At 48.4% G+C, this 12,501-nt stretch overlaps 1 protein-coding gene across 1 annotated transcript; it reads left to right on the forward strand.

Moving 5' to 3' along the window:
* The first annotated feature begins 3,437 nt into the window (after positions 1-3,437).
* Positions 3,438-12,165, forward strand: LOC146356406 (vomeronasal type-2 receptor 26-like). Its single transcript, XM_084830096.1, has 3 exons — positions 3,438-3,506; positions 9,335-9,461; positions 11,264-12,165. The coding sequence occupies exons 1-3, from the start codon at positions 3,438-3,440 to the stop codon at positions 12,163-12,165; spliced, it is 1,098 nt and encodes a 365-aa protein (XP_084686222.1).
* The last annotated feature ends 336 nt before the right edge of the window (positions 12,166-12,501 follow it).

Consider the following 12,501-nt stretch of genomic DNA (forward strand, 5'->3'; position numbering starts at 1 on the left):
ATCCTCCTAATAAAAGCTAGCTGTGGAGGATGGGGTATGACCGGGTAGGTGCAGCCTATGGTAAATGGGGATGTCACAAGCACTACCTTCATCCGGGAGGCCAGCAGATCCCCCCCCAGCCCCTTGACCCTGCTCGGTGACCCATGTTGCGCTGACAGAGCTGGCCACTGAGCAGCTGTGAACAGCCCCTAGTTCTCACCACACGCACCCCAACCGCTCTCACTATCTCCTCCTTGCAAGGAGGAGATGGCAAGTGTGGCTGGGGCATATACAGCACTGAGGCCTCGTCTTGCCCTGTTGGCTGTCGAGGAAGCCCTTAACAGCTGGCATGGTCTGGATGAGGCCTGAGCACACCAGCCTGTCTAATCATCTCCTCCTTGAGAGGAGGTGATGGCTTGTGTGCTTGGGCCACGTGTGCTGAGGACTCCAGCAGTCAAGAGCTTTTTTGGGGGGGGCAGCTCGGTTGGCTGACCTTGCAAGGCACGTTGGGAGGCTGGGGGGGGGGGCTCTTGGAGCTCCACTATGCCTTGGACAAAGGTCAGTCCATCCATCCCGAGTGGTTAATGCATCCTGATGTGAGGGGGTAGTGCCTGGTGTTCCTAAGGGAGCAGTCATGTGACCATTTGTTTCAAAACATTGTCCGGACTCGATGATTTTGGATAAGGCTGTACAAATCTTTGGACAGAATCCCGAATAACGAAGACAAGTGGGCTTCTTCGGAGGTGCCTCGCTGTGATCCGAAGTCGATCGGAATAGCACCAAGGTGCCCGGAAGCGAAGCAGCTCGTCACCAAGGCTCCTCAGTCCCCCAGCCTCTCTAGCCATCTCCTCTTTGCGAAGAGACGATGGCTTGCATGCTGGGCCTATGTGTGCTGACATGGAGGGGAGGGCAGCTCACTTGCTGACTTTACGAGGCAAGCTGGGAGCCATGGCGCGGCGGGGCTGTTGGAGCCAAGGCTCCTCGGTCCCACTCGGATCTTCACAGGAATTCTGATGCCTTCTGAAGCACAGACCGTCTGTCTCCAAAATGTAGCAACTTGCAAGAGATATGGGAGGGGGAGAGGAGGGGGAGGCAGGAGGGGATAGTGAGCCTTGGCGAATGGCAGCTCTAGTTGCCAAATGTGGGCTGAGTGTAACCCAGCAGTCTCCAATCAGTGACAGTCATGGAGTGGGGGGGGGGATATTGGAGTGGATAAATTGGAGAGATCAGCCTGCTTTCATTTCATTTCATTTCAGTGTGTGTGAGTGTGTGTGTGTGTGTGTGTGTGTGTCAGAGGTGGGGGGGAGAGAGAGAGATGATTAGGTGGTGGTTTGGGTTTATGACATGTTGTTAGGGAGATCTGTCTATATCTATATGGTGTGTGTGTGCTTGTACTTTCTTCTGCCTTCCCAATCCAACTATTCTTTTTCATTTTTTCTTTCTTTCAGTTGTAGATCCTTGATTTAAAAACCAAACCCTTGAAAAGTACGGAGTTTCAGTTTCCCTCTTTCTGTGCCTGGTTCTTTGTCTCTCCCCTCCCCCTTCTCTAATAGGTTTTACACTTCATTCTTTTCTTGACTCTTTATTTAAAAAGGAAAAATACAATAACAACTACTTTCCTTTGCCTTCCCTTCCCTCTTTCCTTCGCTTCCACACCACCCTTCTGAATTTTCAACCATTTGGTTGCCCTTACTTTCATTCTGTCTAGATTTTACACACACACACACACACACACACACACACCTCCTGTTCTTGTTCTTGGCTCCCTTCTGCCTTCTGTCTCTGTCTGTCTGTTTGTCTGTCTGTCTCTCTGTGTGTTCATTTTTGGATTTGTGTTGTTCACAAGCAAACAGTGTGTGTAAGGCACTATGCAGTCCACATTTCAAAAAGAAGGGGTGCAAAGCATTACAAACATTAACATCTATTACTTGAATAACTCAAAACTGCACTGTGTTGCAAAGCAAGCAAGCCCAATATGAGGCATCTTCAGGGTCGTGTTGGCAGGGGCAGAGCAGAGGTGGATGAGGTGGCACTTAAAGAAACCTACAGCAGAGATTAGGGACAGGGAGTCAATCAATCCAGAATGGTTAATGCATCCTGATGTGAGGGGTAATGCCTGCTGCTCCTAAGGGAACCGTAGTGTGACCATTTGTTTTGAAACATTGTCTGGACTCTATGGTTTTGGAGAAGGCTGTGCACATCTTCGGACTGAGTCCCGAATAATCAAGCAAAGTGGGCTGCTTTGGAGGTGCCTCGCCATGATCCAAAGTGGGTCGGAATAGCGCCAAGGCAGCCCGAAGCAAAGCAGCTCATCGCCAAGGCTCCTCTGTCCCACTTGGATCTCCGGAGGCATTCTTATGCATTCTCAAGTGGAGACAGCCTGTCTCCAAAATCTAGTAACTTGCAAAAGATATGGGAGAGGGAAAAGAGGGGGAGGCAGGAGGGGGAAATGTTGAGCCTTGGTGAATGGCAACTCTAATTGCCAAATGAGGGCAGAGTGTAACCGAGCAGTCTCCAATCAATGACAGTGGTGGAAGAGGGGGGCAGAATTGGAGTGGATACATTGGAGCGATCAGCCTGCTTTCATTTCATTTCATTTCATTTTATTTCAGTGTGTCTGTGTGTGTGTGTGTGTGTGAGAGAGAGAGAGAGAGAGAGAGAGAGAGAGAGCACTGATTAGGTGGTGGTTTGGGTTTACGACATGTTGTTAGGGACATTTGGCTAAATCCATATGGTGTGTCGGTGCTTGTACTTTCTTCTTCCTTCCCAATCCAACTATTCTTTTTCAATTTTTCTTTCTTTCAATTGTAGATCCTTGATTTTTTAAAAAAACAACAAACACTTGAAAAATATGGGGTTTCAGTTTCCCTCTTTCTGGGCCTGGTTCTTTGTCTTTCCTCTCCCCCTTCTCTAATAGGTTTTACACTTCATTCTTTTCTTGATTGTTTATTTTAAAAAGGAAAAAACACAATAAAAATAACTGTCCTTTTTCTTCCCCTACCTCTTTCTTTAACTTCCACCCCACCCTTCTCAATTCTCAACCATTTGTTTGCCCTTACTTTCATTCTGTCTACATTTTTTACACACACACACACACACACTACTCTCCTGTCCTTTTTCTTGGCTCTCCTCCATCCACCCCCACACTCCTCCATTCCTTTATTCCTTTCTTCTTTTCCCATTTTTGATCACATTTCCCTTAAACAATAACAAAAACAACAACAGTTAAAAATCCTGTTGTCTTCTGTTATCCTCCCTCCTTGATTGTAGGCAGTCCAGCATTTGCTTTTCTTTGATCTCCCCCTCTCTGTTTTTTTGTTTGTGTTGTTCACAAGTAAACAGCCTGTGCCAAAGCACTATACAGTCCACATTTCTAAAAAAAGTGTAAAGCGCTACAACCATTAACATCTATTACTGGAATAATTCAAAACTGCACTGTGTTGCAAAGCAAGCCCAATATGAGGCATCTTTGGGGCCTTGTTGGCAGGGCAGAGGTGGACGAGCTGGGGCTGGGATTCACAGCACTGGTAGGCAGTCAGGATCTCCCCCGGTCCAGATAGTGTGTGCTGGTGTAGTGAGGCAGCTGAATGCGGAGTACGTTGCACTGATCAGAAGTCACTGATTGAGGAGGAACTTCAAAGAAACCTACAGCAGAATTAGGGACAGTGACCTCCTCCACTCCAACAACTAACTTCTTGGATTATTATCCCTTCTGAGTTTGGTTTGTATTTCTGAGAAAAGCACATTTTAGCAGTGCCTAGCACAACAACTATTTTGCCAGACTGTCTGGAATTTGTCAGGTGGAAGCCAGCAGCTGTGTGGGCAGGAGGTTTTCATCTGTACCCCACCTCCCAGATGAAACCTGACAGCCATTTCTATTTTTCAATGCCAGTCAATGGGAAAATGTCATATCAGAATGATTCGGATATCCAAATCTCACTTTGGATTGGGATCTGAAGAGAAGTGGATGAATCAGCCTGAAGCAAAGCAGAGCTGCTTCAGAAGGTCCAAAATCGCACCCAAACTGTTATTGGAACTCTGTTCACAGCTAGGGATTTCAGAGAATTCCACCACGGATTCAGGGAGGCCGCATGCCAGCACATTCGGCCCCCTGAAATCGGTGGCGGAACGGCCCCCCACCCGGGATGGGACTTACCTTAGGCGGATCTTCCTGGCGGCGGCAGCTCCAGCGGCGTTTCGGTGGCAGCAGCGGCGGTCGCCGGTCTTCAAACCAGCTGCTGCCGCCACCATTTCCAGGTAAAACAAAAACAAAAACAGTGATAGGCTAGGTAAATGTTTGCGTAGCCTATCACGGCTGATTTTTTAAAAAAAACAAACACGCGTAAAAAACATTTACGTAGACTAAGACGGCGAAAAAAAGGGGAACACAAATAGCGTAGCGTGTACGCTGCCATTTGCGTCCCCGCTAGCCAGCGGCCGGATATCCGGCTGCTGGCGGAGACGGCCGGCGGCTCTGCAGAATCCCTGCAGAGTGGAGCCGGCCGGCCAGGATTCTGGGGGGGAAGAACGGAGCGCCTCCCTCCCCAGCCAGGATTCTGGAGAGAGGGACGGAACGCCTCCCCCCCAGCATCAGCATAATCCCTGGAAAGGTAAGTACCTTTCGTACATCCCTAATGTGCACTTGCACCTCCTCTCCGCCCAATGTAAAAAAAACAAATGTTCTGTAAGTTTCCTAATCTGTGTGAAAAGCCATCTCTTAAATATGAACCCTTTTGAATTTATTGCGGATTATTCTGACAACTCTGGTTGTGATTGTGAACAGCCAAAGAATGGCATTGTGAGCCCAGATGGGATGTGCACTGATCATGGAAGATCACAGCTCAAAGTGATGAGGCCTAAGTTATGGACTACATTTTCATGATTTTTAAATCCAGGCCATTTTCTCTGTCATTCTAGCTTCACACTTTCTTGAGAGAAATCCAGTTTTCTAATACCTCCATGAGCAGATTGTATCTGGATAAGACTGGGGAACTGGCAGCTGACTTTGATATCATGAATTGGGTGATGTTTCCTAATGAGTCTCGTGCTGGAGTGAATGTTGGGAGTGTGAAGAGACAGGCATCTCGAGAGATGAAACTCACCATTAACCAGGAAGCCATTGTTTGGCCCAGATATTTTAATCAGGTAGGGGAAAGGATTTGTGTCCAATTATTGGCTTGTGACATCTGTTAAGCTCTACTAATATCTCCCTTTGTTGTGTCCCCCCCGCCCCCATCTTCTTAACATGTGTTAGGCCACATGTCTATCCAGTCAGTTATTAGGTACCCTAATTCATATTGAGTTCAAGGTCAACGTAGGTAGCTGCTTCCAAAAATATGGGCTCATCTAACTGAGTATTGTTGACACTGACTGGTATCAGCTCTCCAGGGTTTCAAGCAGGAGGTATTCAAGCCCTACCAGGAGATGCCAGGGATTGAACCTGGGACCTTGCGCATGTAAATCAGGTCCTCTACTGCTGAATTATGGCCCCACTATGGGTAGAATTGGATTGAGTTAAAAGAGGTGGTACGGATTCTAAGTACAGTGACAAAGGGGAGATTATAAGAACTAACACAATGCCCAGTTGGGGCAGTACACTTTAGAACCAGAGCCAAGGTGAGATTTGGGTGGAGATGCCCATCCTCCCCATATGTTCTGTGGAGCAATACTTTATAACGTGAAAGCATTGTGGTTCAGGGTTCTCCTCTGCAGGTTGCCACATTGACAACCCTGAGTTTTCCAGGAAAAACAAAGGGTTGGAGCACAATAATGCCCACCCCTTCACACACATCTCATGCAGTTGTAGGAAGGGTGGGTGATTAGGGATGTACGAAAATCACTTACTTCTCGGGTATTATGCTGATGGTGCAGGGGGAGGCGTTCCGTCCCTCCCCCTGGAATCCTCGCCGGGGGGGGAGGCACTCCATACCTCCCCCCCCCCCGAATCCTGGCCGGCCGACTGTGCTCCGCAGCGATTCTGTGGAGCCACCGGCCAGCTCCACCAGCAGCCGGACATCCGGCCACTGGCTAGCAGGGACGCAAATGGCGGCGGCCGTAGCCGCTGCCATTTGCATCCCTGCAGTCAGCCATGATAGGCTACGTAAATGTTTACGTAGCCTATCACGACCGATTAAAAAAAAAAAAAAGAAAATGTGCGTACGCAAATGGCGGCGCCCATCGGCGCCGCCATTTGCGTACGTGCGTTGTTGTTGTTTTTAATCAGCCGTGATAGGCTACGTAAACATTTACATAGCTTATCACGGTGTTTTTTAAAAAATTTAGCCGTGATAGGCTATGTAAATCTTTACGTAGCCTATCACTTTTTTTGGTTTTGTTTTTTTTTAAACCTGGAAATGGCGGGGGCGGCAGCCAGTCGGAAGACCGGCCACCGCCACCACCGCTGAACCGCAGCTGGAGCTGCTGCCGCCAGGAAGATCCACCCCAGGTAAGTCCCGTCCCAGGGGCGTGGCGGGGGGGTGGTGGGCCGTTCCCCCACCAATTTCGGGGGGCCGAATGCACTGGCATTCAGCCTCCCCGAGATCCATGGCGGAACGTTCGTACATCCCTATGGGTGATAACCCCTCTTGCTGATAGGACCCCTCGGGGACAATTTAGCATCCCTGCAATCTGAAACAGCAAAATATCTCCCAGATCGGAAGCTAGCCAAAGAAGGACTAAACCATCACAGAGGACAAAGCTTTTAATCTACTTCCATTCCAGCTCAATGCACTGATGTCCCAGGACTCTCAGCTCCACCAACCATCAGGAAACTCCTTGCCTTGGTTGATGTTTCCCTGGCCTCCTGCCCCCACCCATTTGCAAAACGCCATCATCCTATTTGGATAGAGCAAAATTTGATGCAATAGCACAGGAAGACTGCAGTTCCTCTAAATCTGAGTAGTACAGAGGTCAGAATGGAGGCTTGGAGGTGCCAGGTGGGGCTTCCTCTGAAGGCCATGGAGAGAGGTCTGGTGACCCCTCAGTTGATAACTGGGGCAGGGCAGAGAGACAGCACCACACTTGCTTTAAAAGAGCTTCTTTGGCTCACACTCAGCTTCAGAATGCAAATTAAGGTGCTGATACATTTGAAGCCCCCCAGGGTCAGGGTAACAAAAATTAGGTCTGTGCACACTCCACCCAACTTAATACAGACATCAATTTAGAGGACTCGAATTGGCCTGAATCCGCCTCAATCTCCCCTAGGGATGGCGGAGAATTTCTCCCCGAAACTTCGGTGGGCCGAGCGCCAACGTGTTCGGCCCCCCGAACAAGTTTCGGGGAGAAATCCTCCGCACCCCCCCGCACCCCGCACCCCCCCCGGGACGGGACTTACCTTCCCTGAATGTCCCTCCCGGCGGCGGGTCTGGCTGGCGGTTCGTCCGGTGTTCGAGCGGGGCGGGAGCGGCAGCCGGTTTTTCGACCGGCTGCCGCCCCCGCCACTGCAATGAAAGAAAAAAAAAAAAGTCCCCTGATAGGCTACGTGACGATTCACGTAGCCTATCATGGCAATATTTGCAAAGTCAGCCGTGATAGGCTACGTGAATCGTCACGTAGCCTATCACGGGTGACTTTAAAAAAAAAAAATAAAAAGTGTGTACGGATAATGGCGGCCCCCATAGGGAGCCGCCAGTCCCGTTCCTTATTTGGTCGCTGTAGTCTACGTCAATGTTTACATACACTACGGCGAAAATAAGGGCAACGCTTTCGTGTTCGCGGCCGGGCGAGGCGGGAAGCCTCCCCCCCCCGGCCTGAACTTCGCGGGGGGAGCAGCGAAGCGCTCCCCCCCACCGCGAAAAAGCTGCGAGAAAAGGTAAGTGACTTTCGTTCACCCCTAATCTCCCCTGAAACCGGGTTGACCCACTTCTCCAGATCAGAAGCAACATAAAAAGACCCGAACGAGAATGGGGAAACCCCCACTGAGAGTGACCCCACACACACACTGTTGTTGCCTGCCCCACAGAACCCCCACTCCTGACCTGGCTCTGTCGGAAGTGCTCGCACCCATCGGCCTCTGCAAGGGAGTCATCTTTTATTTATTTTTTAAAATGGTATTTCTTCTTACTGGAAGAAGAAGAATAACCATTTTGGAAGGAAATCCAACTCCCTCCAAGAGAGTGATGGCTGCATGTGATCCCCTGGAGACCAGGTCAGGAGTGAGGGGCTCACACAGCAGGGTGGGGTTGCTGTCCACATAGGGCTGAAGCACCCCAAAGCTCTTCAGAGTGATCCAACCCATATTGGAGTGCTTCGGCCTGATCCTGACCTGCCTGCTTCAGAACTGCACCACTTTGGACCAAAGCACCCAGACATGCTGGGGATTCAGGGTTCAGACTGCAGTGGTTAACAGCCCTCATAAAAATGGCATCTTGCGCATGACCCTGGGATATGTTGTCTTAGAGCATCTGAGGAGGCCTCCTCCAAGTGGCATGACCAGCTGTGATTTGGCTGGTGCCAATTGGCAGGAAGGCATTTTGTTGTGTGGCAATGTCTCTGGAGATGTTGGTCTGCCATGAGTCACAAGCAGGAGGTTCTTTCTGTTTCAAGAGGCCTTTTATTATTTGAATGGGATTATCATGTTGCCATCCTTTTGTGTTGAATTGTTGTTTTTTACACAATTCTTTTATTCATGTAATTCGATGTATTCTGTGGTTTGGTAGAGTGGAGGCTGGTGGCTCTGATTTCAGTGGGGTTGTGGATCCATTCTGGGTTTGAGTCAGAACCATCCAGGACTATAAAAGAGTTATCAAAGGTGCTGAACTTGGTTAGGGGATATAAAACAATCATGTACCCCGCTCACTGTCTCTAAATCTACCAGGTACCCCCCCGCTTTTTAACATGCCTTTCCATCTCCAGCTGTGCCATGAGGCCTCCGATCCTTTGCCTTCTGCCTTGCCACTGAAGATCAAAAAAGAGAAGAGGAAAGACCTTTTCAATGGTGGTGCCTGTCCTCCCACAAATAGCTCATCTTCCTCCCTCTATCCTTCACTGGTTTGCATGCACATGTTTTGAAGCTTGTTCTTTTATTGCTGTTACTTGAAATTTCTGATATTCTAGGATTGTCTTTTAGTTTATTTCATTGTCATACGTTTCCCCGTCAGTTTTTATATTGGCTTGAGTACATGTATAGTATAGGTGGCATAAACATTTTGAAACAAACAGACCAAAAATGTCCGTGCCATGTTGTGATGCATAAATAGTGGTTCCCTGAAACAAGGACCTGGGATCACTTCTAAATCACTTAGGGTCACAAGCACTAGAAACCCTGTTGAGCCCTGTCTAAATTGTAGGACTCATTTCCATAGACTCAAATATTCATAACACTGTTTTCCTGGATGCTCCTTCTCTTTGTTGCTAGACCATGCCTCATTCCAGATGCACTGAGAGCTGTTGCCGTGGATACTACAAGGAGGTCCAAGAAGGAGAGCCACCATGCTGCTATGCTTGCGCTCCATGTGCGGAAGGAACCATCTCCATTCAGGAAGGTAGGCAAGATCAGATGGGCGTTCATTTGCATAATAGCACAACTATTTGAATATGCCAAATAGTTTCCACAGCCCTATTTTTGTTCTCTCTTCTTTTCTTTAAACCCCTTGAGCAAAACATTCCATGAGTATATAAGAGAAGACGGCTTCATGACCGACTGTGGCTCCTAGTGTAAAGCATCATGGGAATTCCTTATGTTCATGGGCCATTCACTACTGCTCAGCCTAAAATACCACATGATGCCATTCCAGTACATAGCGTGATTTTAATGAAGGCTTGTTCCATTCGACTGAATGCTAGGTTTATTTTTTATTAGGGTTAGGGCTTCTTGTTTTATATTTTGTTAGAGTTAGGCCTTATCGAGGCAGGTTCAGGCTTATTTCTGCACTTCTTCTAAAATGTTTTATTCTTCTGGTCTGTACATCTTTGTTATCATTGTTCTGATGTGCAGGCTCAAAAGCATTTTAATTAACCCATTAAATATTCATTCATCTTAAGAACAGATGCTAAAGACATTTTTGAACTCTGACCCCTACTTGACTTTAGGTTATTGTTGTTTTTATATCCACCATTAATCCCATAAAGTGAGTGGAAAGAAAAGACCATGGGAGTGAATCTCTGGGATGCAAAGCAGGGGGAATGCTTAGTGCACACTGTTCCTGGTACAAATCATGTCCACTACAAAGAACCGCACTGCTTTTTCCATGATTGGGACAGGGCAGTATGTACAGACATGGTGGGTCTTTCTTCATTGTATGCAGAGAATTGTCTGCACCATGCTGCAATCCTGTGGCAGGCAAGCAGGGGGTCCCTGGCACAAAAGGGGACATGAAAATGGTTCAGCCCCCACTTTCTGGTGATCAGAGCACTCCCCTGCCCAAAGTTGATTCAGTCTTCTGTTTTTTTAAACCTCTTTAGTAAAACTTGATTAAAAAATAAGAAAGCTTTACGGAAGTTTCCTTTTATCTTTATGAAGATAAAACCAGGATAACCTCACAGAGACTCCCTTACCTTGAACAATTTTGGGATAAATACCCTCACTTTTCCATATTTAAACCAGGTAGGAGGCTGTGTTTATTCCAAGTCAGCCCATCAATCCATCTAGCTCACTCTTCTCTGTTCTTCTCTGACTGACAACCACTCTGTAATGCCCCACAGAGACAGCTTTCCTGGCCCTGCTGTACTAAGGTCCTCACTTGGGGATGAGGCCATAGACTGAAACATCTGGTCACAAAACAGGTCCTCTGTGAGGGAACATTTCTCTCTCTCCCTGCCCAACTGCACATTTTTTTCTGGCAATACAGTTTATGTGAATCCTGCTGAACTCACTCTCCGTCTTCTCAGAAGCCGATAGGGATGTACGGAAGTCACTCACCTTTTCGAAGCGGTGATTCACAGTGGGGGGGAGGTGCTCCACAACTCCTTCCGAAATCCTAACCCAGCCAGCTCCGCTCTGCAGCAACTCCACGGAGCCACTGGCTGGGTGAATGCGCAGGCGTGCAGAGCCTGCAGATGCAAATGGTGGTGGTTACGGCAGCCGCCATTCGCGTTCCTGTTTTTTTGCTGTGATAGGCTACGTAAATACTTACGTAGCCTATCACGGCCTCTGTGGGGATGCAAACGGCAGACGTAGCCGCCATTCACAAATCAGCACGAACGGCACCAGGTAAGTGCTCCATTTCACATGCCTTTCGTGGGGTAGGGGGGTGGAGGGCTTTGTTCCACCATGGATTTTGGGGGGCCGAATGCACTGACATTCGGCCTCACTGGGATCCGTGGTGGAATTCTCTGACATCCCTAGATGCCGACCATTGCATCAAGTGTCCAGAAGATCAGCATCCAAACAAGGACCGAGATCAATGTGTCCCCAAGGAGATAACCTTCCTCACCTACGAAGAACCTTTGGGGATTGTCCTGATTTCCTTTGCTCTATTCTTGTCCTTATCCACGGGCTTCGTATTAGGAATCTTCATTACATACCAAGAAACTCCAATAATCAAGGCCAACAACCGGGACCTCTCCTACATTCTCCTCATCTTCATCATGCTTTCCTTCTTGTCCTCCTTCCTGTTCATGGGGCAGCCAAGGAAAGTGACTTGCCTTCTCCGACAAACGGCCTTCAGCATCATCTTCTCAGTTGCCGTTTCTTCGGTGTTGGCCAAAACCATCACAGTGGTCTTGGCTTTCCTGGCCACAAAACCAGGGAACCAAGTGAAGAGATGGCTGGGGAAGAGTCTTGCAAACTCCATAGTAACTTCTTGTTCCAGTGTCCAAGTTGTCATCTGCACCATCTGGCTGGGGATCTCTCCACCCTTCCCTGACTCTGACATGCGCTCTCAGCCTGGACAGATCATCCTGCAATGCAATGAGGGATCTGTCATCTTCTTTTATACTGCCCTTGGCTACATGGGCTTCCTGGCTGCCATCTGCTTCACGGTGGCTTTCCTAGCCAGGAAGCTGCCTGGGGCCTTCAATGAAGCCAAGCTGATCACCTTCAGCATGCTGGTCTTCTGCAGTGTTTGGCTGTCCTTTGTGCCCTCCTACCTGAGCACCAAGGGGAAATACATGGTGGCCGTGCAGGTCTTCTCGATCTTGGCCTCCAGTGCTGGGTTGTTGGGCTGCATCTTTATTCCCAAGTGCTACATCATTGTACGGAGACCTGATCTGAATACAAAGGAACATATCATGTTCAAAACAAACTAGAGTATCTGATCCATAGAAGCAAAGTTGTGGAAGAATATTTGGTGTACGTTTGGAGGAGATACTAGTTTGTTGAGATCATAGTTAACAGAGCCTTTTGATGTGCTTATAGCTTCCATTGCACAGTTCCTGTGTTTCTGTTACAGGAGACAGTGGAAGCTGAGCCTTGGGGCTGTCACTCTGCCAGTGACCGCCATCCGCATCTGAGGTAGTGGTGAGGCTGGAACTACACCATACCCACATCGTCTAAATCATGCATCTGGTGAAGGTGTGGCCCTTAACAGCTGGAGTGTACCAGCATTTTGCAGTTTGACTTGAGTGCACATGGAAAGCCCTGAA

The sequence above is a fragment of the Heloderma suspectum genome, chromosome 2 (assembly GCF_057233095.1).
Source record: "Heloderma suspectum isolate Gila_16-S chromosome 2, 16-S_ref, whole genome shotgun sequence".
Taxonomy (NCBI): domain Eukaryota; kingdom Metazoa; phylum Chordata; class Lepidosauria; order Squamata; family Helodermatidae; genus Heloderma; species Heloderma suspectum.

What these genes read in the sequence shown, in the direction of transcription:
- LOC146356406 (XM_084830096.1), top strand. Translation starts at nt 3,438, where the DNA reads ATGAGGCATCTTTGGGGCCTTGTTGGCAGGGCAGAGGTGGACGAGCTG. An exon ending in GGCTGGGATTCACAGCACTG is followed by an intron (nt 3,507 to 9,334) that starts GTAGGCAGTCAG and finishes CTTTGTTGCTAG; the next exon opens with ACCATGCCTCATTCCAGATG. An exon ending in AACCATCTCCATTCAGGAAG is followed by an intron (nt 9,462 to 11,263) that starts GTAGGCAAGATC and finishes TGACATCCCTAG; the next exon opens with ATGCCGACCATTGCATCAAG.